Source organism: Pristiophorus japonicus, chromosome 3 (assembly GCF_044704955.1).
Source record: "Pristiophorus japonicus isolate sPriJap1 chromosome 3, sPriJap1.hap1, whole genome shotgun sequence".
NCBI classification, from domain to species: Eukaryota; Metazoa; Chordata; class Chondrichthyes; family Pristiophoridae; genus Pristiophorus; species Pristiophorus japonicus.
The window spans coordinates 83,851,539-83,875,330 of record NC_091979.1 but is presented as its reverse complement, the minus strand read 5'-3'; the positions used below and the strand labels follow the sequence as shown (position 1 = coordinate 83,875,330).

General features: G+C 46.2%; 1 protein-coding gene across 1 annotated transcript in view; it reads right to left on the bottom strand.

The window, feature by feature from the left end:
* Positions 1-541: 541 nt before the first annotated feature.
* The window catches only part of LOC139254081 (bile salt export pump-like), a 111,831-nt gene continuing 88,580 nt past the window's right edge, over positions 542-23,792 (bottom strand). Inside the window, exons 25-28 of the mRNA XM_070873630.1 lie at positions 4,525-4,722; positions 4,209-4,415; positions 3,279-3,425; positions 542-742 (exon numbers count right to left, since the gene is read on the bottom strand). Coding sequence (XP_070729731.1) covers positions 542-742; positions 3,279-3,425; positions 4,209-4,415; positions 4,525-4,722 — 753 coding nt within the window. The remainder of the gene's footprint in view (positions 743-3,278; positions 3,426-4,208; positions 4,416-4,524; positions 4,723-23,792) is intronic.

The window sequence follows — 23,792 nt, the reverse complement described above, 5'->3', positions numbered from 1 at the left end:
CTATTTTAGCTACAAATGGGTAGGTAAGAATAAAACCAAGTAAGTAAATATAAGATTTATATGTTAATAAAACTGCTTGTGGACAATAATACCATAATTTGTATTTCTAATTCAAAAAAGCCATTTTAACTTGGAAAATATGATATATTAAAGATAATTCTGCAATTCATTGAATATATTGTAAATTCTCCAAACAATATTATAAACACACTTTTAATTAATTCAAGGTAATGTTTCACTTACTGAAGATACACAGCTTTGATTTAAAGTCACTGATACTGCAGAGAAATCACATTTTCGTAGCTCACACTAGCAAAGCTAAAGGAATGTGCAATGATTGTTTTGCTGACATATAAAAATGAAGAAATTCTACTTGTAAACAAGCAGGCATAAAAATTACAGTATACACACATATATTATTACAATATTACTGTAGTTAACCCATGGACTGCATGGCAAAAAAACTGGACGAACAAGGTTTCAAGGGTCATTTGGAAAGCAACTTGCCTAAATAAACAGTGTGAATTTGGTTTGAAGCTGTTTAACTGATTGGAGCACCAGTTGTAACAAGTTTATAATAAGCTCCTTTAACAGCCATTAGTTCCTCATGAGTTCCCTGTTCAACAAGGAGTCCTCGAGACATGACAGCGATGATATCTGAGTTCTGAATGGTTGACAGCCGATGTGCAATCACAATGCAGGTTCTTCCTTGTCTTGCTTCATCTAAAGCAGCCTGGACAATCTAAACTCAAGAGAATGCATTAAAGTGTTATCAAACAACGTGCGAACATATTGTTGTACAATAATTAATACACTTGAAATACTGATAGATACTGGGAGGGGCAATGTGGTGGAACTCATATGGCAAAGGCTGGGTTTGTGCCATCTTAAATAGCAAACATTTCTAGCAATAAAAATCATAGGCAGGTCATGCAAGCACAGAGGCTCCAAGAGAAGCATTGAGCTACACTGTGCCCAATGCATCAGCAGAGACCAGAACATACTGGCAGGAAGATAGAGGTCGCAGAGAAAGGAGCACATTTGTACACGGAAAGTTATTAAAGGGAGTTCAAACAATCAATGTGAATGGATATGTGTAGTGATTTCTCTTTAAGCATTATTATAGATTTTTAATGAATTTATTATAAATTTAATTTTAGGGGTAAAAAACAACATGATAGCAAAACAACTTTGAAAAGTTACTTGAGCGATTTGATTGGTTGGTTTTATGTCAGTTGCTTCTTTAGGCTGGATTTTGCTGCTTGATTGGAAACAAGCCAGTAGGGTGGGAATGCTATCTACCCAAATGACTCAATGCTAATCCTGGCTAATTTTATATGGTTTGTCTGTACAATTTTGGTGGCCTCCCAGAAGAATTCCCACCTATGAGCCCACTCCTGAGATATGTGTGGAATATTGCTGCTGAAGACCTTGGGCCGCTCAAGCAGCAAAACAGTGCCGTCTGTCCTTGGCGCAGCTGAAGGCAAAATTACTGGCAAGGAAGACAGAATCTTAAATCTCCCTCCATCCTCCATAGCAACATTGTACTCAACACCTGCCATCACTTCTGGTGAAAATGGTGGCAGGCTGCTGGGAGCTGGCAGAACAACTCCCTGCTCAACTTTCCAGTCCTAACTCATCCCTGCCTGCCTCAGATCCATCCAACATCAGGTGGACAGCAAGTGAAAGACTGGCCCTTGGGTTCCTTATTGGTAGTGATAGTAATGGGATATTTGAGCAAATCAGAATGAGTAATCAAAGAGGTTCTGATTATTTAGGTTCATCTTTAAGTGTGACAGATTTTAGTATAACATGCAGATTTAAAGTGTAATACAGGTCATAATATTAGACTTTTACTTAGAGAGCAATATACAAATTAAATTCCTGTGGCATCTATTGCTGTCAAAAATAATGAACATGTTGTATTTATGTATATATCCCGATCCACAGTCACTCAATAATCATATAAAAGCTATTCACTTCATGCTACGTAACACAAAGCTCAATTAAAATATGGGTTATGAAAAAAAAATTGACTGTGGAAGTAGAAAATGGAATTCCAAAGAAATGATTTGAAACAAAAGATAGAAGTTTAAAGATAACAAAGTGTGCTGAAGACTATAACACATCTTTTTGCGATGGATGATTTGATGACAAAATAATTAGCTCATTCAGCCTTTTAGGTGTACTACAGCCTTATAACATATCTCCAGATATCTGCCATCTTTTTTTTAGATTTTTTTCCTGTGATGTGGGTGTCGCTGGCAAGGCCAGCATTTATTGCCCATCCCTAATTGCCCTTGAGAAGGTGGTGGTGAGCCGTCTTCTTAAACCACTGCAGTATGCGTGGTGAAGGTACTCTCACAGTGCTGTTAGGGAGGGAGTTCCAGGATTTTGACCCAGATACTATGAAGAAACGGCAATATATTTCCACGTCAGGATGGTGTGTGACTTGGAGGGGAACTTGCAGGTGATGTGTTCCCATGTGCCTGCTGCCCTTGTTCTTCTAGGTGGTAGGGGTTGTGGGTTTGGGAGATGCTGTCGAAGAAGCTTTGGCGAGTTGCTGCAGTGCATCTTGTAGATGGTACACACTGCAGTCACGGTGCGCCTGTGATGGAGGGAGTGAATGTTTAAGGTGGTGCATGGGGTGCTGATCAAGCGGGCTGCTTTGTCCTGGAGGTTGTTGAGCTTCTTGAGTGTTGTTGGAGTTGCACTCATCCAAGCATGTGGAGAGTATTGCATTACACTCCTGACTTGTGCCTTGGTAAGGCTTTGGGGAGTCAGAAGGTGAGAAACTTGCCACAGAATACCCAGCCTTTGATCTGCTCTTGTAGCCACAGTATTTATGTGGCTGGTCCAGTTAGGTTTCTCGTCAATAGTAACCCCCCCAGGCTATTGATATTGGGGGATTCGGCAATAGAAACGCCATTGAATATCAAGGGGCATTGGTTAGATTCTCTCTTGTTGGAGATAGTCATTGCCTGGAACTTGTGTCATACCAATTGTTGTGTCCTTAGATGCTCTACTAATGACTCCATGAGGCAATGTGTTGTACTTGAACTATAGTGATCTTAGTCCTTTATTTGTTAACTTCAGAGTAAGGATCACACCTGGTGGCCTGCCTTTTATACGAGGCCAGGCACACCTGTACAGGTAACCTACAAGTCTCCCACTGCTGTGCCCTCTGGTGGCACACCTTGTGATAGTACCAACAGTAGCCATGTAGGATACATGACACCAATCATAACCAGTCATACCAATACTTTCCTTATTAATACCTTTTCACTCTCTGTATCTAGTGCAGATGTTGCTTCATCCAGTAAAAGAATTTTTGGATCCCGGACGATGGCACGAGCTATAGCAATACGTTGTTTCTGTCCACGTGATAACTGAGAACCTTGGGCACCCACATTAGTCTCATATTTCTGAGTGAAACAATACAAAAGTATACATAAAGCAATGTGTTTGAACTTTTAGGAGTTATGAGCATTTTATACCAGATGTGAGCATTTAAAACCATTCCAGAATATAACGCTGTAATATTATTTATAACAAAACAATAATAATTTTCAATAATTTGGTCAACTCAACATTTGTGAAGTACTTGATTATGATTGTTTTAGAATTCTTCATAGTGGAGCCCGATCCAGTCCTCACCTGATGCCCACACATGCCCATTTTGAGGAAAGAATCAGGAGCAGGAACTCTGGATGATTTTCCTCTTTCTAGTTCAGGAAAACTGAGGTCAACTGCACTGCCTCTGAAACCATCCCAGCTGTGATCAACTAACTCAACATATACTAGGAATTGAACTTACTGCCTCCTTATTGGGATGGCTTAGTTTAATACTGACTTTATCAACTGAGCCATCAGGGCAAATTGCAGCTATTCTTACTATTGTGTGTATGCAATAACTCAATAGACTGAACGTTGTAAACTCCGAACAGGTACAAACCTGACTCTACTTTATTAGGGCCTAAAGTGATTACATTACAAGATGGCTGGCCTTTTATACCTGGGCCGCACACATGTGCGCACAGCCCAATAACCTCCGACAGTGGCGCCACCTGGTGGCTAGTAAACCCCAGCATACATACATGACACTTACACAATTCTAATGATCTCATATTACAGAAGTTCCATTGACCAGAGCACATTATATAGCAAGAATCATTTCAATTCTAACTCTAGAATATAACAAACCATACATTTGGTAATGACATCACAAAGTCATGGAGCTGAGCCTTCTTTGAAGCTGCAATGACTTCATCCATACTGACTTGACGGCTGTTGTCACCATATTTAATATTCGCTGCAATGCTGCAGTCAAAAAGCACAGGCTCCTGGGACACTATTCCAATTTTAGATCTTAAGAAGGCAGGGTCTATAGTCTCCGTGTTATGGCCATCAATTAGCTGAAATGAATGAAACAGAAAATAATGGACTTAATGAAGTAAAGGACGTTGTTAAAGCAAGATGTTTACAAGCAAACACAACAGTTTGGAACAGAATATATTCTCTCACCACTTTCCCCTGATTAGGGTCATAAAATCGTTCTAGCAGTTGCACGCTGGTACTTTTCCCACATCCACTACTGCCAACAAAAGCTAGTGTCTGCCCAGGCTCAACCGAAACTGAAAGGCCATTTAGAACTTGGAAGTCCGGCCGAGAAGGATATGTAAATTTGCAGTCTATGAATTTAATTTCTCCTTTAAAGTTGTTCTGTTAAAAAAAGATATCATTTTAAATGCAATCATCGAGAAGAAAATGACTGAAAACTTAACAATATTATGATCATTCAGCGTGGATAGTTAATCCATTCTTTATCATATTTAAATTTGGCTCCCACAGTACAATTGGGAACCTGATTTAAATGTAATAGTTGCCGCGTGGGTTTCCCAGGGCTCCGGAAATCTGGTGGTGAATGGGAGGCGCGAGCTGCTGGCTCCAAAAGTAAGTCCTTTTTATAGCACATCTTGTGGGCTTGGAGGAGCAGGGGAGCTCCCCCCAGGAGCCTAAATGAAGCCTTCGGCCTCGCCTCTGCCAATCACGGTCTCTTCCTAGCTCCAGCTGCGGTCCACGACATTCCCCTCCCTCGAACCCCAAATTTGTAGCCTCCCCCGCAGTTGGTGACCCCACCCCAACCCCCGATCTGTAGCCTGCCCCGCGATTGCGATTACCGGGGAACATCCCAAATGGTGGTCTCCTGCCGCTGGTTTTCCCACCCGGCAGCCAGTCAGCCTGTTAATTTGCCGGGCGGGAAATGAAAGAAAAAACTTATAATGAGGTCCTGCTGTTAAATTCTACAGGACCTCCATGTCGGATTCCACTGCCCGACTGTGCTCCCCCCGCACTCCCCCCCACACGCCCCCTCACTCCCCTCTCACTCCCCCCTCACTCCCCTCACTCCTCCCTGCAGCCCCCCTCACTCCCCCCTGCACCCCCCCCGCACTCCCCCTCCTGCACTCCCCCTCCCGCACATCCCCCGCACTCTCCCCCGCAATCCCCCCCTCGCACTCCCCCTCCCGCACTCCTCCTTCCGCACACCCCCTCGCACTATCCCCCTGCACTCCCCCCCAGCACTCCCCCTCAGCACTCCCCCCCGCACTCTCGCCCCCCACACTCCCCTCTTGCACTCCCCCCCCGCACTCTCCCCCCCCGCACTCTCCCCCCTACACTCTCCCCCCCACACTCTCCCCCCCCTGCACTCTCCCCCCAACACTCTCCCCCCCCCCGCACTCTCCCCCGCACTCCCCACTGCACTCCCCCCCTTGTACCCTCCCCCCACACTCTCCCCCCAGTATGACCGTGCCAGCGAGCCATTTTGGACCATGTCCATAATTGAGTACAAACACAGGGTCCTGTACCTCAATATCGCGTGACAAATTTGCGCAGTCATGGTACACACTTTGTTGATGCCACTTGCCTTCCACGTGATCATGGAGATCAGGGTGGACAAGAGAGAGCCTTGTTTTAAGTGCCCTTTTCATGAGCAGTTCGGCTGGGGGAATTCCAGTGAGTGAGTGGGTTCTGGTGCGGTAGCTGAGCAGCACTCGAGATAGTCGGGTCTGCAGGGATCCACCGACAAGCGTTTCAAACTTTGCTTGATAGTCCGAACTTCCCGTTCTGCCTGGCCGTTGGATGCGGGCTTGAACGGGGCACATGTGACGTGCTTGATCCCATTGCGGGTCATGAATTCCTTGAATTCAGTACTGGTGAAACACGGCCCACTGTCGCTGACTAGGACATCAGGCAGGCCGTGCGTGGCAAACATGGCTTGTAGGCTTTCAATAATGCCGTGGATGTACTTACAGACATTATTGCACATTCAATCCATTTTGAGTAATGGTCCACAACAACCAAAAACATTTTGCCTAGAAATGGGCCCGCATAGTCCACGTGGATCCTCGACCACGGTTTGGAGGGCCATGACCACAAACTTAGCGGTGCCTCTCTGGGTGCATTGCTCAGCTGAGAGTAAGTGTTGCACTGGCTCACGCATGACTCTAAATATGAGTCGATGCCGGGCCACCACACATGGGATCTAGCTATGGCTTTCATCATTACAGTGCCTGGGTGGGTGCTGTGCAGTTCACAAATGAACGTATCTCTGCCTTTCTTGGGCAAGACCACACGATTGCCCCGCAACAGACAGTCCACCTGCAGGGACATTTCCTCTTTGCGCCTGTGGAACGGCTTAATTGACTCCTGCATCTCCGCTGGGACCCTGGACCAGCTCCCATGGAGGGCACAGTTTTTTACCAAGGACAGTAAAGAATCCTGGCTGGTCCAGGTCCTGATCCGGCAGGCCGTAACGGGGGACTTTTCATTTTCGAATGCATCTATTACCATGAGCAAGTCCGCTGGCTGTGCCTTTCCACCCCGGTGGTGGACAATGGTAGCAGACTGAGAGCATATGTGCAGTTCTCTGTGACTGGTCTGTGGCAGATTACATAATTGTATGCCGACAGCATGAGCGCCAATCTTTGGATGCGGCAGAGGCATTGGTGTTAATCCCTTTGCTCTCAGAGAACAGCGATATGAGCGGCTTGTCGTCAGTTTCAAGCTCAAACTTGAGGCCAAATAAGTACTGGTGCATTTTCTTTACCCCATAAACACACATCAGAGCCTCTTTGTCAATCATGCTGTAGGCCCTTTCGGCCTTGGACAAACTCCTGGACGCATAAGCGACCGGTTGTAAAATCCCCGATTTGTTGGCCTGTTGTAACACACCCAACCCCATATGACGACGCATCGCAAGCTAGCACTAATCTTTTACAAGGGTTATACAGGACAAGCAGTTTGTTTGATCACAACAGATTTCTGGCTTTCTTAAAGGCAGCCTCTTGTGAATTCCCCCATCCCCAGTTGTCGCCCTTGCGCAGTAGGGCCTGTAGGGGTTCTAGCAGGGCGCTTAACTCAGGTAGGAAATTACCAAAATAGTTAAGGAGTCCCAGGAACGACCATAGCTCTGTCACGTTCTGTGGTCGCGGCGCGTTCTTGATGGCCTCTGTCTTGGCGTCGGTGGGTCTGATGCCGTCTGCTGCAATTCTTCTTCCCAAGAACTCGACCTCCTGCACCAGGAAAACACATTTCGAGTGTTTCAACCTGAGCCCCACGCAATCCAACCGACTAAGAACCTCTTCCAGATTCTTCAAGTGCTCAATGGTGTCCCGACCTGTAACCAGTATGTCATCCTGGAAAACCATGGTGCGAGGAACCGACTTTAACAGGCTCTCCATGTTCCATTGGAAGATTGCCGTGGCCGACCGAATCTCGAACCGGCATCTGTTATAGATGAGCAGACCTTTGTGCGTGTTGATGCAGGTGAGGCCTTTTGAAGTCACCTCCAGCTTCTGCGTCATGTAGGCCGAGGTCAGGTTCAGCTTGGTGAACGTGTTCCCTCCAGCCAGGGTCGCAAATAGGTCATCTGCCTTGGATAGCGGGTACTGGTCCTGTAGCGAAAAACGGTTAATCGTTACTTTATAGTCCCCGCAAATTTTGACCGTGCCGTCCTCTTTAAGTACCGGGACAATCAGACTGGCCCACTCGTTGAATTCCACCAGCCAATGATGCCTTCTCGCTGCAGCCTGTCCAGCTCAATTTTCACTTTCTCACGCATCATATATGGTACCGCGCGTGCCTTGTGGTGGATGGGTCGCGTACCGGGAACTAAATGAATCTGCACTTTCACCCCCGAGAAGCTTCCAATGCCTGACTCGAACAATGATGGAAACCTGCTCAGAAACTGGGCACATGAGGCATCGTCGACGGACGAAAGCACTCGGATGTCGTCCCAGTTCCAGCGGATTTTTCCTAGCCAGCTTCTGCCAAACAATGTGGGGCCATCCCCTAACACAATCCCCAGCAGGAGTTCGTGTACTGCTCCATCGTAGGAGAATTTAACTTCTGCACGGCCAATTACAGGGATTAGTACCTTGGTGTAAGTCTTTAGTTTGGTGTGAATGGGGCTGAGCTTGGGCCCGTGTGCCTTGTTGCCCTACAGCCTGTCGAAGATCTTTTTACTCACTATGGACTGACTCGCACCAGTGTCCAGTTCCATAAATACTGGAATTCCATTCAGTTCAACTTTCAACATTATTGGTGGACATTTCCTGGTGAATGTGTGTACCCCGTACACTTCTGCCTCCTCGCTACAAGTCTCCAATTCAGCCTGATCCACAGTGGATCGATCTTCCTCTGCAACGTGGTGGTTTGCTGGGTTTGCAGAGTTTGCTGGGTTTGCAGGGTTTGCAGCTCGCCTGCACATTTGCTGGAGGTGTCCCATTGTTCTGCAACTGTTGCACGCACAGTGCTTGAAGCGGCATTGATGGGGCCGATGATCACCTCCACAGCGCCAACAAGGTGTTAACTGCCTCACATTAACGATTGATGGTGGACTCTGGGTCATCTGAGGTCGGGCAGCAGCAGCCGGCGTGTACGTTCTGCCATGTATATTCCTGCTCGAAAATGACGTTACTTTGTGCACAGTATTGGCCGAAACTACTTTACTCTGCGAAATCTGTTTGGTGTTGTCGCTGGTGGACATAAATACCTGGGCTATCGTTATGGCTTTACTTAGATTCGGAGTTTCAACGGTGAACAGTTTGCGAAGGATTACCTCATGGCCAATGCCTAGTACAAAGAAGTCCCTAAGCATTAGTTCTAGGAATCCCTCAAAGTCGCAATGTCCTGTGAGGTGCCTTAGTTCGGCGACATAGCTCACCACTTCCTGGCCCTCTGACCGTTGACATGTGTAGAACCGATAGCTCACCACAAAATGCTTTCCTGAGGATTTAGGTGCTCCCGGACCAGCGTACACAATTCTTCATAGGATTTAGTTGTTGGTTTTACCGGAGTGAGGAGATTCTTCATGAGGCCATAGGTTGTTGCCCCACAGAGAGTTAGGAGGATCGCCCTTCGTTTGGCAGCGTTCTCGGCCCTTCCAGCTCATTGGCCACAAAGTATTGGTCGAGTCTCTCCACAAAGGCCTCCCAATCTGAGAACTTCTCCAGGATACCAACTGTTGTTCGCATTTTCGCGCGGTTGTTCGTTACCTCGTCACCAATTGATGCATTCATAATAAAGGATGAAACTGAGTACTGTGTACAATGAGCAATTGTGACCTTAGCTCCTTTAATAAGCCTCAAGAGTGCAGGTACCTTGTGGGTGGCCTGCTTATATACCATGCTCCCAATGGATGCTGGGATCCCTTGGGACTCCAACAGGTAGGCCCTCTGGTGGTAGTGTAATACAGATTACAAGGGGTTAAATACATAATAAAATCAATGTCACAATCTATTCAGGAGAACCATAGCTTACACTGCCTTGTTGAACTCTGTTGTGTATCTGTAAAGCATGCACTCCCATGTTCCGCCACCAGGGAGTGCATCCCCTGAAGTCCCAAGGGATCCCAGCATCCCTTGGGAGCACTGTATATAAGCCGGTCCCTAAGGCCTGTTCCTCACTCTGGAGTGTCTTAATAAAGACTGAGATCATTGTTACTTTAACCTCACTGTGTGCAGTCTCATCTGTGTTAGGAACACAATAACTGGTGACGAGAATACGAATCCAATGCAAAGATGCAGCAAACTGTGGGCAATCCTGGAGAAGTTCTTGAAGGGTGAGGACTGGGAAGTCTATGTCGAATGGCTAGACCAGTACTTTGTAGCCAACGAGTTGAACGGAGAAGGGAGCGCTGCAAAAAGGAGAGCGGTCCTCCTCATGGTCTGCGGGGCACCTACAGCCTCATGAAGAATCTTCTGGCTCTGGTGAAACCCACAGATAAGTCATATGAGGAGCTGTGTACACTGGTTCGGGAGCATCTTAATCCGAGGGAGAGCGTGCTGATGGCGAGGTATCGGTTCTACACGTGCCAGCGATCTGAAGGTCAGGAAGTGGCGAGCTACGTCGCCGAGCTAAGGCGACTTGCAGGACAATGTGAGTTTGATGGCTACCTGGAGCAAATGCTCAGAGACTTTTTTTACTGGGCATTGACCACGAGACCATCCTATGAAAACTTTTGACTGTAGAGAAACTGGCCCTCAGTAAGGCCATTGCGATAGCACAGGCGTTTATGTCCACCAGTGATAACACCAAACAAATCTCTCAGCACACAAGTGCAAGCAATGTTCATAAATTAACTGGAACTGTTTTTGCGAGCAGAAATGTACAGGGCAGAAACCACGAGTCTGCAACTGTCAGCAGGTCTGAGGTGACCCAGATGACTCAGAGTCCGCAACAAAGGATGAACGCAAGGCAATTCACACCTTGTTGGTGTTGTAGAGGCTTCCATTCAGCCTATTCATGCCACTTCAAAGAGTATGTTTGCAAGAGCTGTGGAACAATGGGCACCTCCAATGAGCTTGCAGACGAGCTGCAAGCTCTGCAAAACCTGCTAACCACCATGTGGCAGAGGAAGATCGGTCCATGGTGGATCAAAGCAATTTCGAGCCTCAGAGAGAGGAGGCAGATGCTGAAGTACACGGGGTGCACACATTTTCAATGAAATATCCACCTATAATGCTAAACGTAAAATTGAATGGCTTACCCATAGCCATGGAACTGGACACTGGTGCTAGCCAATCCATCATGAGTAAAAAGATGTTTGAGAGACTGTGGTGCAACAAGGCACTCAGGCCAGCCCTGAGCCCCATCCACACGAAACTGAGAATGTACATCAAAGAGCTTATCACTGTCCTGGGCAGCGCCATGGGCAAAGTCACCTACGAGGGCACGGTGCACGAACTGCCACTCTCGATTGTCCCGGGCGATGGCCACACACTGCTTGGAAGGAGCTGGCTAGGCAAAATCTGCTGGAACTGGGATGACATCCGAGCGCTATCACATGTCGATGAGGCGTCATGTACCCAGGTTCTTAACAATTTTCCTTCCCTTTTTGAGCCAGTCATTGGAAACTTTTCCGGGGTGAAGGTACGGATCCACTTGGTCCCAGAGGCACGACACATTCACCACAAGGCGCGAGCGGTACCTCACATGATGAGGGAGAGTGTGTAAGTTGAGCTGGACAGGCTGCAACGTGAGGGCATCATCTCCCCAGTGGAATTCAGCGAGTGGGCCAGCCCGATTGTTCTAGTATTCAAAAATGATGGCACGGTTAGGATTTGCGACGATTATAAAGTAACTATTAATCGTTTCTCGCCACAGGACCAATACCCACTACCCAAGGCAGACGACCTATTTGTGACGCTGGCAGGAGGCAAGACGTTCACCAAGCTTGACCTGACTTCGGCCTACATGACGCAGGAGTTGGAGGAGTCTTCGAAGGGCCTCACCTGCATCAACACGCACGAGGGACTGTTCATCTACAACAGATGCCCATTTGGAATTCGGTCAGCTGCAGCGATCTTCCAGAGAAACATGGAAAGCCTACTCAAGTTGGTACCACGCACGGTGGTTTTTCAGGACGAAATATTGGTCATGGGTCGGGACACCGTCGAGCACCTACAAAACCTGGAGGAGGTCCTCCAGCGACTGGATCACGTAGGGCTGCGGCTGAAGAGGTCGAAATGCGTCTCCATGGCAACAGAAGTGGAGTTTTTGGGGAGAAGGATCACGGCGGATGGCATTCAGCCCACAGACGCCAAGACAGAGGCTATCAGGAACGCGCCCAGGCCACAGAATGTTACAGAGCTGCGGTCATTCCTGGGACTCCTCAACTACTTTGGTAACTTCATACCGGGGTTAAGCACCCTCTTTGAACCCCTACATGTGTTATTGCTTAAAGATGAGAACTGGGTATGGGGAAAAAACCAAGTAATTGCTTTTGAGAAAGCCAGAAACATTTCGTGCTCCAACAAGCTGCTTGTATTGTATAACCCGTGTAAAAGACTTGTGCTAGCATGTGATGTGTCGTCGTACGGAGTCGGGTGTGTATTACAACAAGCTAACCTTGCGGGGAAGTTGTAACCTGTTGTCTATGCTTCCAGGAGCTTGTCAAAGGCCGAAAGGGCCTACAGCATGATTGAGAAAGAAGCATTAGCGTGTGTGCTCGGGGTAAAGAAAATGCATCAGTACCTATTTGGCCTCAAATTTGAGCTGGAAACTGATCACAAGCCCCTCATATCCCTGTTCGCTGAAAACAAGGGGATAAATACTAATGCCTCAGCCCGCATACAAAGATGGGCATTCGCGCTATCAGCATACCATCCGCCACAGGCCAGGCACCGAGAACTGTGCAGATGCTCTCAGTCAGCTAACATTGCCCACCACGGGGGTGGAAATGGCACAGCCTGCAAACTTGTTGATGGTGGTGCAGCCCGCAGACTTGTTGATGGTCATGGGAGCGTTTGAAAATGATAAATCACCTGTCACGGCCCGCCAGATTAGGACTTGGACGAGCCAAGTTCCTTTGCTGTCCCTAGTAAAAAACTGTGTACTGCATGGGAGCTGGGCCAGCATCCCCGTTGAAATGCAAGAGCTAATCAAGCCGTTCCAGCGGCAAAAGGACAAGCTGTCCATTCAGGCAGACTGCCTGTTTTGGGGTAACCGCGTAGTGCTACCCAAAAAGGGCAGGGAGACGTTTATCTCGGATCTCCACAGCACACACCCGGGTATAGTAATGATGAAAGCGATAGCCAGATCCCACGTGTGGTGGCCCGGTATCGACTCTGACTTCGAGTCCTGTGTACGGCAATGCAGCATGTGTGCTCAGTTGAGCAACGCGCCCAGAGAGGCACCACTAAGTTTGTGGTCCTGGCCCTCCAGACCAAGGTCAAGGATCCATGTCGACTATGCGGGCCCGTTTCTTGGTAAAATGTTCCTGGTGGTGGTGGATGCTTTTTCAAAATGGATTGAATGTGAAATAATGTCGGGAAGCATCGTCACTGCCATCATTGCAAGCCTGAGGGCCATGTTTGTCACCCACGGCCTGCCTGACATACTGGCCAGTGACAACGGGCCATGTTTCACCAGTGCCGAATTTAAAGAATTCATGACCCGCAATGGGATCAAACATGTCACCTCGGCCCCGTTTAAACCAGCCTCCAATAGGCAGGCAGAGCGGGCAGTACAAACAATCAAACCAAGCCTTCAACGAGTCACAGAAGGCTCACTCCAAACCCGCCTGTCCCGAGTACTGCTCATCTACCACACAAGACCCCACTCGCTCACAAGGGTGCCCCCGGCTGAGTTACTCATGTAAAGGATACTTAAAGCCAGACTCTTGCTGGTTTACCCCAACCTGCATGATCAGGTAGAGAGCAGGCGGCAGCAACAAAATGTAAACGATGGTCGCGCCACTGTGTCACGGGAAATTGATCTGAATGACCCTGTGTATGTGCTAAACTATGGACATGGTCCCAAATGGATCGCGGGCACGGTGATAGCTAACGAAGGGAGTAGGGTGTTTGTAGTCAACCTCGACAATGGACAAATTTGCAGAAAGCACCTGGACCAAACGAGGCTGCGGTTCACAGACTGCCTTAACAACCCACAGCAGACACCACCTTGTTTGAGCCCACAACACACACCCAAAGGACCAATGACACCACGCCGGACCAGGAAATCGAACCCATCACGCCCAACAGCCCAGCAAGGCCAGGCTCACCCAGCAGCCCTGCAGTGCCAACAACACGCCAGCCCAGCGAGGGCACAGCCAACAGACCAGAACAGACATTTGTACCGAGGCAGTCCACCAGGGAAAGAAAGGCTCCCGACCGCCTCACCTTGTAAATAGTTTTCACTTTGATTTTGCGGGGGAGTGATGAGTGATGTTGTGTATCCGTAAAGCATGTACTCCCATGTTCCGCCACCAGGGAGTGCATCCCCTGAATTCCCAAGGGATCCCAGCATCCCTTGGGAGCACTGTATATAAGGCCTGTTCCTCACTCTGGAGTGTCTGAATGAAAACTGAGGTCACTGTTACTTTAACCCCCCTGTGTGCAGTCTCATCTGTGTTGGGAACACAATAAACCCCACCACCTTTGGTGATGTTCAAGTGGCTTTTTTACATGACACTTCACTGCAATACTGAGGGAGTGCTGCACTGTCAAATGTTCCGTATTTTGAATTCGATATTAAACTGAGGTACTATTCATCCACTCATAAGAACATAAGAATTAGGAGCACAATAAGTTCATGGTTGATCTTCGACCTCAAATCCATTTTCCTGTCCGGTTCCTATATCCCTTGATTCCACTGGAGTTCAAAAATCTATCTAACTCAGCCTTGAATATACTCAATTATTCAGCATCCACAGCCCTTTCGGGTAGAGGATTCCAAAGATTCACAACCCTCTGGGTGAAGAAATTCCTCCTCGTCTCAGTCTTAAATGGCTGACCCCTTCTCCTGAGGCTATGCTCCCTAGTTGTAGATTCTATAGCCAGTGGAAACAACCTCTCAACACTTATCCTGTCAATCCCCCACATAACAACATAAGAACGTAAGAAATAGGAGCAGGAGTAGGCCATTTGACCTCTCGAACCTGCTCCACCATTCAATAAAATCATGGCTGATCTGATCTTGGCCTCAGCTCCACTTCCCTGCCGCTCCAAATAACCCTTGACTCCCTTATCGTTCAAAAATCTGTTTATCTCCACCTTAAATATATTCAATGACCTAGCCTCCACAGCTCTCTGGGGTAGAGAATTCCAAAGATTCACGACCTTCTGAGAGAAGAAATACTCCTCATTTTCGTTTTAAATGGACGACACCTTATTCTGAAACTATGCACCCTAGTTCGAGATTCCCCCACGAGGAGAAACGTCCTCTCTGCATCTACCCTGTCAAACCCCCTCAGAATCTTAGACATTGTAATAGGTTGGGGTTGGGGGTAATATATTAGCATAGATAGAGAATTGGCTAACTAACAGAAAAAAGAGTTGGGATAAATGGGTCATTTTCAGGTTGTCAAACTGTAACTAGTGGAGTGCCACAGGGATCAGTGCTGGCACCTCAACTATTTACAATCTATATTAATGACTTGGATGAAGGGACCGAGTAGATTAGAAACATAGAAACATAGAAAATAGATGCAGGAGTAGGCCATTCAGCCCTTCGAGGCTGCAATGCCATTCAATAAGATCATGACTGATCATTCTCTCAGTAGCCCTTTCCTGCTTTCTGTCCATACCCCTTGATCCCCTTAGCCGTAAGGGCCATATCTAACTCCCTCTTGAATATATCCAACGAACTGGCATCAACAACTCTCTGCAGCAGGGAATTCCACAGGTTAACAACCCTCTGAGTGACAAAGTTTCTCCTCATCTCAGTCCTAAATGGCCTACCCCTTATCCTAAGACTATGTCCCCTGGTTCTGGACTTCCCCAACATCGGGAACATTCTTCCCACATCTAACCTGTCCAGTCCCGTCAGAATCTTAGACGTTTCTATGAGATCCCCTCTCATCCTTCTAAACTCCAGTGAATAAAGGCCCAATTGATCCAGTCTCTCCTCATATGACAGTCCCGCCATCCCCGGAATCAGTCTCGTGAACCTTCGCTGCACTCCCTCAATAGCAAGAACGTCCTTCCTCAGATTAGGAGACCTAAACTGCACACAATATTCCAGGTGAGGCCTCACTAAGGCCCTATACAACTGCAGTAAGACCTCCCTGCTCCTATACTCAAATCCTCTAGCTATGAAGGCCAACATACCATTTGCCTTCTTCGCCGCCTGCTGTACCTGCATGCCCACTTTCAATGACTGATGAACCATGACACCCAGGTCTCGTTGCACAACCCCTTTTCCTAATCTGCCGCCATCCAGATAATACTCTGCCTTCGTGTTTTTGCCCCCAAAATGGATAACCTCACATTTATCCACATTATACTGCATCTGCCATGCATTTGCCCACTCACCTAACTTGTCCAAGTCACCCTGCAGCCTCTAAACGTACCTTCTCACAACTCACACCGCCACCCAGTTTAGTGTCATCCTCAAACTTGGAGATATTACACTCAATTCCTTCATCTAAATTGTTAATGTATGTTGTAAAGAGCTGAGGTCCCAGCACTGAGCCCTGCGGCACTCCACTAGTCACTGCCTGCCATTCTGAAAAGGACCCATTTATCCCTACTCTCTGCTTCCTGTCTGCCAACCAGTTCTCTATCCACGACAGTACATTACCCCCAATACCATGCGCTTTGATTTTGCACACCAATCTCTTGTGCGGGACCTTGTCAAATGCCTTTTCAAAGTCCAAATAAACCACATCCACTGGTTCTCCCTTGTCCACTCTGCTAGTTACATCCTCAAAAAATTCCAGAAGATTCGTCAAGCTTGATTTCCCTTTCGTAAATCCATGCTGACTTGGTCCGATCCTCTCACTGCTTTCCAGATGCGCTGCTATTTCATGCTTAATGATTATTCCAACATTTTCCCCACTACTGATGTCAGGCTAATCAATCTATAATTACCCGCTTTCCTTCTCCCTCCCTTTTTAAAAAGTGGTGTTACATTAGCTACCCTCCAGTCTACAGGAACTGATCCAGAGTCGATAGACTGTTGAAAAATGATCACCAATGCATCCACTATTTCTAGGGCCACTTCCTTCAGCACTCTGGGATGCAGACGATCAGGCCCTGGGGGTTTATCGGCCTTCAATCCCATCAGTTTCCCGAACACAATTTCCCGCCTAATAAGGATATCCTTCAGTTCCTCCTTCTCACTTGACCTACTGTCCCGTAGTATAAACGGAAGGTTATTTGCATCTTCCTTCGTGAAGACAGAACCAAAGTATTTATTCAATTGGTCTGCCATTTCTTTATTCCCCATTATAAATTCACCCGAATCCGACTGCAAGGGACCTGCGTTTTTTTTTACTAATCTTTTTCTCTTCACATATTTATAGAAGCTTTTGCAGTCAGCTTTTATGTTTCTTGCAAGCTTCCTCTCGTAGTCTATTTACCCCCTCTTAATTAAACCCTTAGTCTCCCTCTGTTGAATTCTAAATTTCTCCCAGTCCTCAGGTTTGTTGCTTTTTCTAGCCAAATTATATGCCTCTTCCTTGGATTTAACACTATCCTTAATTTCCCTTGTTAGCCATTGTTGAGCCACCTTCCCCATTTTATTTTTACTCCAGACAGGGATGTACAATTGCTGAAGTTCATCCATGTGATTTTTAAATATTTGCCATTGCTTAAACACCGTCAATCCTTTAAGTATCCTTTGCCAGTCTATTCTAGCCAATTCACGCCTCATACCATCGAAGTTACCTTTCCTTAAGTTCAGGACTCTAGTTTCTGAATCACTTTCAGGACTCACTTTCCATCTTAATAAAGAATTCGACCAGATTATGGTCACTCTTCCCCAAGGGGCCTCGCACAACAAGATTCTAATTAGTACCTTCTCATTACACATCACCCAGTCTAGGATGGCCAGCCCTCTAGTTGGTTTCTTGACATACTGGTCTAGAAAATCATCCCTAATACACTCCAGGAAATCCTCCTCCACTGCATTGCTACCAGTTTGGTTAGCCAAATCAATATATAGATTAAAGTCGCCCATGATAACTGCTGTACCTTTATCGCACACATCCCTTATTTCTTGTTTGATGCTGTCTCCAACCTCATTACTACTGTTTGGTGGTCTGTACACAATTCCCACTAGCGTTTTCGGCCCTTTGGAATTCCGCAGCTCCACCCATACCGATTCCACATCATCCAGGCTAATGTCCCTCCTTACTATTGCATTAATTTCCTCTTTAACCAGCAACGCCACCTCGCCTCCTTTCCCTTTCTGTCTATCCTGCCGAAATGCTGAATACCCCTGGGTGTTGAATTCCCAGCCCAGTTTGAGCCTGTACTCGCTGGAGTTTAAATTTTTTTTACCTGTACTGTATATCAGATTAACTGGAGTGTAAAGTCATAAAGGGCATTGAAGCTTGAGTGGTTTTTCAATGTCGTGTTATGTCAATGCAGTTCATGTTTTCCTCTCAATTATGCAGGTGGGGAGGGATGGTTTTATACAATTTCTGTCAGTTGTTTTTTGTTGTTGTTGTGTTGTGGTGGGTAGGGAGAGATGAACAATCAAATCTTGTGATTTAAATATAAATTAGTCGGAGAGTGTCCTAACCAGCAGTCCTTAAAGGGATCATTGGTGGCTGCTTCACAAAAGGTCCAGAATTTTTTTCCGGGGGATTTTTGTGGAGCCAGTGGGAGCAGAGTTGAGCTCTCACCTGCTCCCAGGTCTGGTTTGCCAGCTGGCTCTGTATAGCAGCTGGCCTATTCCCCCTCATGCAACCGATACACGGCAGCGGAGTGCCCTTTTGATGCCCGCAGCTATCTGGTCACATTCAAATGAGGCCACAACCTGAAAATGGTTTGGGCGATCGGACACCAGCTTCAGGCAGGTCGCTTTGCTGCATTTGCCCCTGTTTCAGATGGAAGTCGAAAACACCCCACTAATACTTCAATCTGTTAACATAGAAACATAGAAAATAGGTGCAGGAGTAGGCCATTCGGCCCTTCGAGCCTGCACCACCATTCCATAAGATCATGGCTGATCATTCACCTCAGGACACCTTTCCTGCTTTCTCTCCATACCCCTTGATCACTTTAGCCGTAAGGCCCATATCTAACTCCCTCTTGAATATATCCAACGAACTGGCATCAACAACTCTCTGCGGTAGGGAATTCCACAGGTTAACAACTCTCTGAGTGAAGAAGTTTCTCCTCATCTCAGTCCTAAATGGCTTACCCCTTACCCTTAGACTGTGTCCCCTGGTTCTGGACTTCCCCAACATCGGGAACATTCTTCCTGCATCTAACCTGTCCCGTCCCGTCAGAATTTTATATGTTTCTATGAGATCCCCTCACATCCTTCTAAACTCCAGTGAATACAGGTACAGTCGATCCAGTCTCTCCTCATATGTCAGTCCTGCCATCCCGGGAATCAATCTGGTGAACCTTCGCTGCACTCTCTCAATAGCAAGAACATCCTTCCTCAGATTAGGAGACCAAAACTGTACACAATATTCCAGGTGAGGCCTCACAGAGGCCCTGTACAACTGCAGTAAGACCTCCCTGCTCCTATAATCAAAACCCTTTGCTATGAAGGCCAACATACCATTTGCCTTCTTCACTGCCTGCTGTACCTGCATGCCAACTTTCAATGACTGATGTACCATGACACCCAGGTCTCGTTGCACCTCCCCTTTGCCTAATCTGCCGCCACTCAGATAATATTCTGCCTTTATGTTTTTACCACCAAAGTGGATAACCTCACATTTATCCACATTATACTGCATCTGCCATGCATTTGCCCACTCACTTAACCTGTCCAAGTCACCCTGCAGCCTCTTAGCATCCTCCTCACAGCTCACACCGCCACCCAGCTTAGTGCCATCTGCAAACTTGGAGATATTACACTCAATTTCTTTATCCAAATCATTAATGTATATTGTAAATAGCTGGGGTCCCAGCATTGAGCCCTGTGGCACCCCACTAGTCACTGCCTGCCATTCTGAAAAGGACCCGTTTATATCAACTCTCTGCTTCCTGTCTGCCAACCAGTTCTCTATCCATGTCAGTACATTACCCCCAATACCATGTACTTTAATGATGCACACCAATCTCTTGTGTGGGACCTTGTCAAAAGCCTTTTGAAAGTCCAAATACACCACATCCACTGGTTCTCCCTTGTCCACTCTACTAGTTACCTTCTCAAAAAATTCCAGAAGATAAGTCAAGCATGATTTCCCTTTCCTAAATCCACGTTGACTTGGACCGATCCTGTCTCTGGTTTCCAAATGCGCTGTTACTTCATCTTTAATAATTGATTCCAATATTTTCCCCACTACTGATGTCAGACTAACTGGTGGATAATTACCTGTTTTCTCTCTCACTTCTTTTTTAAATAGTGGTGTTACATTAGCTACCCTCCGTCCATAGGAACTGATCCAGATTTGATGGACTGTTGAAACATAGAAACATAGAAAATAGGTGCAGGAGTCGGCCATTCGGCACTTTGAGCCTGCAAAACCATGCGATAAGATCATGGCTGATCATTCCCTCAGTACCCCTTTCCTGCTTTCTCTCCATACCCCTCGATCCCTTTAGCCGTAAGGGCCATATCTAACTCCCTCTTGAATATATCCAATGAACTGGCATCAACAACTCTCTGCAGCAGGGAATTCCACAGGTTAACAACTCTCTGAGTGAAGGAGTTTCTCCTCATCTCAGTCCTAAATGGCTTACCCCTTATCCTAAGACTCTGTCCCCTGGTTATAGACTTCCCCATCATCGGAAACATTCTTCCCACATCTAATTTGTCGAGTCCTGTCAGAATCTTCTGTGTTTCTGTGAGATCCCCTCTCATCCTTCTAAACTCCAGTGTATAAAGGTCCAGTTGATCCAGTCTCTCCTCATATGTCAGTCCAGCCTCCCCTGGAATCAGTCTGGTGAACCTTCGCTGCACTCCCTCAATAGCAAGAACGTCCTTCCTCAGATTAGGAGACCAAAACTGAACACAATATTCCAGGTGAGGCCTCACTAAGGCCCTGTACAAATGCAGTAAGACCTCCCTGCTCCTATACTCAAATTCCCTAGCTATGAAGGCCAACATACCATTTGCCTTTTTCACCGCCTGCTGAACCTGCATGCCAACTTTCAATGACTAATGAACCATGACACCCAGGTCTCATTGCACCTCCCCTTTTCCTAATCTGCCACCATTCAGATAATATTCTGCTTTCGTGTTTTTGCCCCCACCGTGGATAATCTCACATTTATCCACATTATACTGCATCTGCCATGCATTTGCCCACTCACCTCACCTGTCCAAGTCACCCTCCAGCCTCTTAGCATCCTCCTCACAGCTCACACCACCACCTTAGTGTCATCTGCAAACTTGGAGATATTATGCTCAATTCCTTCATCTAAATCATTACTGTATATTGTAAAGAGCTGGGGTCCCAGCACTGAGCCCTGCGGCACTCCACTAGTCACTGTCTGCCATTCTGAAAAGGACCTGTTTATCCCGACTCTCTGCTTCCTGTCTGCCAACCAGTTCTCTATCCACGTCAGTACATTACCTCCAATACCATGCGCTTTGATTTTGCACACCAATCTCTTGTGTGGGACCTTGTCAAAAGCCTTTTGAAAGTCCAAATACACTACATCCACTGGTTCGCCCTTGTCCACTCTACTAGTTACATCCTCAAAAAATTCCAGAAGATTAGTCAAGCATGATTTCCCTTTCATAAATCCATGCTGACTTGGACCGATCCAGTCACTGCTTTCCAAATGCGCTGCTATTTCATCCTTAATAATTGATTCCAACATTTTCCCCACTATTGATGTCAGGCTAACGAGTCTATAATTACCCGTTTTCACTCTCCCTCCCTTTTTAAAAAGTGCTGTTACATTAGCTACCCTCCAGTCCATAGGAACTGATCCAGACTCGACAGACCATTGCAAAATGATCACCAATGCATCCACTATTTCGAGGGCCACTTCCTTAAGTACTCTGGGATGCAGACTATCAGACTTAACACAATTTCCCGCCTAATAAGGATATCCTTCAGTTCCTCCTTCTCACTAGACTCTCAGTCCCCTAGTATTTCTGGAAGGTCATTTGTGTCTTCCTTCGTGAAGACAGAACCAAAGTATTTGTTCAATTGGTCTGCCATTTCTTTGTTCCCCATTATAAATTCACCTGAATCTGACTGCAAGGGACCTATGTTTGTCTTCACTAATCTTTTTTTCTTCACATATCTATAGAAGCTTTTGCAGTCAGTTTTTATGTTCCCAGCAAGCTTCCTCTCATACTCTATTTCCCCCCTCTTAATTAAACCCTTTGTCCTCCTCTGCTGAATTCTAAATTTCTCCCAGTCCTCAGGTTTGCTGCTTTGTCTGGACAATTTATATGCCTCTTCCTTGGATTTAAAACTATCCTTAATTTCCATTGTCAGCCACGGTTGAGCCTTCTTCCCCGTTTTATTTTTGCTCCAGACAGGGATGTACAATTGTTGAAGTTCATCCATGTGATCTTTAAATGTTTGCCATTGCCTATCCACTGTCAACCCTTTAAGTATCATTTGCCAGTCAATTCTAGCCAATTCATGCCTCATACCATTGAAGTTGCCTTTCCTTAAGTTCAGGACCCTAGTTTCTGAATTAACAGTGTCATTCTCCATCTTAATAAAGAATTCTACCATATTATGGTCACTCTTCCCCAAGGGTCCTCGCAGAACAAGATTGCTAATTAGTCCTTTCTCATTACACGTCACTGTTGGAAAATGATCACCAATGCATCCACTATTTCTAGGGCTACTTCCTTAATACTCTGGGATGCAGACTATCAGGCCCCGGGGATTTATTGGCCTTCAATCTCATCAATTTTCCTAACACAATTTCTCACCTAATAAGGATATCCTTTCATTCCTCCTTCTCACTCGAACCTCGGTCCCCTAGTACTTCCGGAAGGTTATTTGTGTCTTCCTTTGTGAAGACAGGACCAATGTATTTGTTCCACTGGTCTGCCATTCCTTTGTTCCCCATTATAAATTCACCTGAATCTGACTGCACTGAATTCTAAATCAGTTGATTGTTAGAAGTGAATCTATTTCTAGTTTGAGACAGATCAGCCAACTTCCTTCCGAAGCAGTCTACATATTCTGTTGATTCTTTTATTGAAGGTTCTCAACAGCAGAATTTTGAACATGGGTGAAATAAATTAATGATAACAGTAATAAGAAACATTTATTACAATTTTCTTTCTTTTATCATGCAATGCAACATGACTGCAAACTTTTATTCTGAACTCTGTCATACCTGCTATCAAATGACACATCTTCAAAAAGATTGGATCCAGTAAGTTATGGGCTTTAACATAATGTCAGGGTTCTGTTCAGCGCATAAAACTCCTCAACTCTCAAGAGAAGCAGAGTTAACGTTTCAGGTCAATGACCTTTCATCAGAACTGGATGAAGGGTCATCGACCTGAAACGTTAACTCTGTTTCTCTCTCCTTAGATGTTGCCTGACCAGTTGAGTATTTCCAGAATTTTATGTTTTTATATGCTCAAAATGGTAAACCAGTTTAAAAGAAGGATAGGTTTCAGTTTCTGTTTGATTGATTACGCACCAAATTACACAGAATGACATAGAATTTACAGCATAGAAACAGGCCCTTCGGCCCAACTGGTCCAAGCCGGTGCTGTGCTCCACGTGAGCCTCTTCTCACCTCTCTTCATGTAACCCAATCAGCATACCCTTCCTTTTATTCCTTTCTCCCTCATGTACATAAGTAACTTTCCCTTAGATGCATCTGTACTATTCACTTCAGCTCTCTATGTGATAGCAAGTTCCACATTCTAACCACTCTCTGAGT